This window comes from Neopelma chrysocephalum, unplaced genomic scaffold (assembly GCF_003984885.1).
Source record: "Neopelma chrysocephalum unplaced genomic scaffold, ASM398488v2 Primary Assembly neopelma1_316, whole genome shotgun sequence".
NCBI classification, from domain to species: Eukaryota; Metazoa; Chordata; class Aves; order Passeriformes; family Pipridae; genus Neopelma; species Neopelma chrysocephalum.
The window spans coordinates 1-4386 of NW_020897978.1; the positions used below are offsets into that span (position 1 = coordinate 1).

Below are 4386 nucleotides of genomic sequence, written 5' to 3' on the forward strand. Positions count from 1 at the left end.
CAGGAAGGGTTGTGGCCTTGGCTGTGCTGAGTGTTGACCCGGGCAATGCAGCTTGGGATTGCAGTGGCACTGTCAGGGCTCTGCAGAGCTCCTGGGAGTTCATGCATTTGTCCCCAGCAATGCCAGAGAACTGCAGGGGTTGCAGTCAATCCCTTGTGCTCTTTGTGACCCCGACTGGCTCTGCTGAATGTCAGCAGGCCTGTAGTTCCCAGACTGTTCCTGCATCCAGTGCTGGGCCTGCAGTGACGTTTCTGCAGCATTCAACTGGCGCAGTGGCAGGATGGCCATGGATCCATTCCTGCAGAAACACAATGGTGCTGCATCCCAGACAGGGATAGAATGGGCCCACAAATGTTGGAAGTATAAGAAGCAGGGAGATTTGGCACTCTGGAACCCCATGGAACCAAAGGAACCCTGGGACATGTCAGAACCTGATGGAATAAAGGGGACATTGTGACCCTGCAGAATCTCATGGAACCAAAGGGAGTTTGGGACGTGGCAGGGCCTGATGGAAACAAAGGAACCTCCTGGGAACAAAGGGACCCAGGATACTGCCAAAACTCAGGGAGACAAGGGAACCCAAGGACACTGTGGAATCTCCTGGAATCCAGGGAATCTGATGGGAGAATGCAAGCACTGCAAGCTCTCTGTGGGGAGTCACTGCTGGTGCCAAGGGGTTGGTTTAGTGTTGAATTGTGCCAAACCCAGCCTGGTTCCCCAACCTTCCAACACACATCCTGCTTTTGGAAGCAGAGTTTGACAGATCAGCTGCTCACTGGCCTGGCAATATGTGACTGGTGATCCATCACTGGATAAGCATAAAAGCCCAGGGCCAACTTTCATAGAGCAGATTCTTCCACAGACTTTGTTGAAGTGTGTGGAGCTTCTGCTGTGAAGCAGGGACAGCTCTTGATGGTCACTGCCCAGGAGGTAAAAGAGAGAGATCTGCCTTGATTTATTTCTATCAGACACCACTGGGCCCTCCCCGCTTCCTGCCGGGATCGGACACCGCCGGTGGCTCCGGCCCTGCTGGGCTCCATCAGCCTCAGCAATTGCTCCGAAGGAGGGGCCGGGGGCTTCCTCTTGGCCTTCGTCTCCCTGGCGCTGGGGCTCGGCTTCTACCTGTGCCAGAAGGTGAGGGGGGTCCCAGGGGGTTGTGTGTCCCCCCCAGAGCGTCTGTGCCCCCCCGGGAACCCCCCACCCCGGTGTCACCCCCTTTTCTCTCCCCACAGAGCTCCTGAGCCAGCGGCGGCCGCAGCCCCTCCCCGTGGCCTCGGGCCCAGCCTGGACCCCCCCGTCCCTGCGAGGATTTTGGGGGGGTCGTGTGTCCCCCCTCCCCTGCTGTCACTCTGCCTGTGCCCGGCTACTCCCAGTGATCCCAGTAAAGCTTCCCAGTTCTCCCAGTCCCAGTTATTGGGGGGCAGTGGGGGAGGGGCTTGGAGGGTCCCCGTTGGTGGAGCCAAGTTTGGGGGGAGCAGAACCGGCCCTGGGATGGATCGGGAATGGGGACCCCCCTGTGTCCCCCTGTGTCAACCCGCTCTGGGGGGGCTTTGGGAGGGCACCTGCCCCTCAATAAAGCACCCAGCTCACCCCAAAATGTGCTGGGAACTTCCCCAAAACCTCCTTAGAGCTCCCAAAGTCCCCAAACACACTCAAAGCCTACCCAGGACCCCACCCAACCCCTTTTCTGGGGGGACTCCTCTGGGCACTGGTGGTGCTGGGAGCCCCCCCGGCTGCGGGCGAGGAGCTCTCGGGTGAGCGGGGGGTGGGAAGGGGGAGGTCGGTGGGAAAAGGGGGGTCAGAGGGGATAAAGGGGTGGTGGGACCCCAAACTGAGTGGGAGGGGAGTGGGACCCCCCAAAAGTGGAGGGGGAGGGGCACTGAGGTTTGGGGGGTGATGGGAAATGGGTGGCAGAGGTCAGAAGAGTGGGGAAAGGGGAGGGTGGGACCCCCAAACTGAGCATGAGGGGGCTGGGGAGTGGGGGGATGATGTGGAAGGGGTGGGAGAGGAGGGAAAAAAGTGGGGGTTGAGACCTCAGAGTGATCCTGGGGGGGACTGGGGATTGAGGGGACCATGAAAAAGTGGAAGGAACATGGAGAAGGGTGGAAAAGGGGAGGTGGTCTGGTGGGTCTGACGGTCCCATGGGGGTCCTGGGGCACAGAGGGATTGGCAAAGGGGGGTGGCCCCCCTGAGCTCCCAACTTCCTGTGGGGTGCTGGGGGCTGCTGGATCCAATCTCAGCCTTGGATCATGCCAACACTTTCAGTTTAGAGGAATTACAGAGCTGTGACTGAACCACTTTTGTCCCCCAGGTTTTAATGATGGCAAATCAGATCTATTGATAGAAATTAATTATTTAGGGTTACAAATGGTCAGACAGAAGATCTTCATCAGAATTATTTACTGCACAACAGAAACACTAAAACTACCAGGAGTACAGGATAAGATAAGACAGTGCTCTACACTAAAGCAATTGTTGAAGCAATTCTACTAAAGCTGGTCCAAAAGCAATAATTCTTAGAGGTGGATGGAACTCCCCCAGACCAACGCTCGTGGGGAGATCTCTGCTCTCAACCTCCAGGAGTGACCTTGGGGGGTTCCCAGCCAAGGCAGGAATCTCCACACACACACCCAGGAAGGGTTCTGTTGGAAGAAGCTGCCCCTGGGAAAGGGGACTGGCCCTTTGTGGTCAAAAGGGATGGACTGACAGTCACTGGACTCCAGGGGTTGCCTCACCATCAGGGGCTTCATTTGGGGTGGAAGCAGCGGCCGAAGCTCTTCCCGCAGTTGGGGCACTCTTAGGGCTTTCCTTATTGGTGGGTCCGCTGGTGTGAGGTCAAGGTAGAGCTGTGGGTGAAGCTCTTCCCACACTCCCCACACTTGTAGGGCCTCTCCCCGGTGTGGATGTGCCGGTGGGTAACAAGGTGGGAGTTCTGGTTGAAGCCCTTCCCGCAGTCGGTGCAGCGGAAGGGCCTCTCATCAGTGTGCGTCCGCTGGTGCATGAGGAGATCTGAGCTGGTCTGAAACCTCTTCCCACATTCCAAGCACTTGTAGGGCCGTTCCCCGGTGTGGATGAGCTGGTGGGTGCGGAGGCCGGAGCTCTGGTGGAAGCTCTTCCCACATTCTCCACACCTGTAGGGCCGTTCCCCAGTGTGAAAGCGCTGGTGTTTGCAGAGGCTGGAGCTCTGGTTGAAGCTCTTCCCACACTCCCCACATGTGTAAGGCCGTTCCCCAGTGTGGATGCGCTGATGGGTGAGGAGGTTGGACCTGAAGTTGAAGATCTTCCCACATTCCCGACACGTGTATGGATTTTCCCCAGTGTGGATGCACTGGTGTTGGATCAGGGTGGACCTGTCACTGAAGCTCTTCCCACATTCCCCACACGTGTAGGGCCGTTCCCCAGTGTGGGTGCGCTGGTGTCGGAGCAGGTTGCAGCTCTGCCTGAAGCTCTTCCCACATTCCCCACATGTGTAGGGCCACTCCCCAGTGTGGATGTGCTGGTGTCGGAGCAGGTTGGAGCTGTACCTGAAGCTCTTCCCACATTCCAAGCACCTGAAGGGCTTCTCCCTGCTGGGAGGCTGCTCAGGCTCCACCAGCTCAGAGCTCTGCCTCAAGCTCTGGCCGCCTTCCTGGCACAGGCTGGGTCTTTCCTCCTCAGAGCACCCTGGGCTGGCTTTGGAGCCCCTCCTGCGGGGGGATCTCCGGCCCTTTTCCTCCCCGCTGCCTTCCTGCGCCGTGGAGCCCTTCAAAACGGCCTCTCCCACCAGGGTCTCACGGGGGGATTTGTCCTCTGGACTCTCCGTCCTCAGCTCGGGGCCTGGGGCAGGAAGCAAGAAGGACAGGGAGGGGATTTGCCTCCGGCCCACAGGGAAGGCCAAGGACATCCCCCCAACTCCGGCCCCGGCAGGACGGTGGCGGCAGCGGGGTTGTCCTGCAGCCGGGGGCCATGCTGGGCTGCCAGAGCCAGCACAACACCCGCCCAAAGGGACACTGACTTCCTCCTCACCTGCCTGGGGGGCCCAAGGCATCTTCCTCTTCCTCGCAGCCTCCTCCTTCATCCACCCAAGCTTTGGGAAGGACAAATCCTGATGGGGAAGAAAGAAGGGCTGAGTGTGTTGGCTTGGGGGTTCCTCCTGCCCAAGTCCATCTCTAGAACTCACCGGGCATCCTGTGACCATAAAAACCTCCAAAACACCAAGATTCAGCCCAGAAAAACCAAAACTACTGACACGCAGGTAAAAAACCTTTCAGAATTAGCAAGAAGACCCCTTCTCCCCAAACTACTAAACTTTGAGATTCAGCTAAAAAATACTCCCAAATATGAAGATTAGCCCAAAAAACAACTCTCCCAGAAGTTCCCCCTCGCTGGTCTCTCCCCTCTGGGGTT

At 58.1% G+C, this 4386-nt stretch overlaps 1 protein-coding gene across 1 annotated transcript; it reads right to left on the bottom strand.

Moving 5' to 3' along the window:
- Positions 1 to 2725: 2725 nt before the first annotated feature.
- On the bottom strand, positions 2726 to 4057 carry LOC113978264 (zinc finger protein 239-like). Its single transcript, XM_027705050.1, has 2 exons — positions 4006 to 4057; positions 2726 to 3816 (listed from the first exon to the last, which is right to left on the bottom strand). The coding sequence occupies exons 1-2, from the start codon at positions 4055 to 4057 to the stop codon at positions 2810 to 2812; spliced, it is 1059 nt and encodes a 352-aa protein (XP_027560851.1). The 3' UTR covers positions 2726 to 2809.
- Between the last annotated feature and the right edge of the window lie 329 nt (positions 4058 to 4386).

What these genes read in the sequence shown, in the direction of transcription:
- LOC113978264 (XM_027705050.1), bottom strand. Translation starts at nt 4,057, where the DNA reads ATGAAGGAGGAGGCTGCGAGGAAGAGGAAGATGCCTTGGGCCCCCCAG. An exon ending in GCCTTGGGCCCCCCAGGCAG is followed by an intron (nt 3,817 to 4,005) that starts GTGAGGAGGAAG and finishes TTCCTGCCCCAG; the next exon opens with GCCCCGAGCTGAGGACGGAG.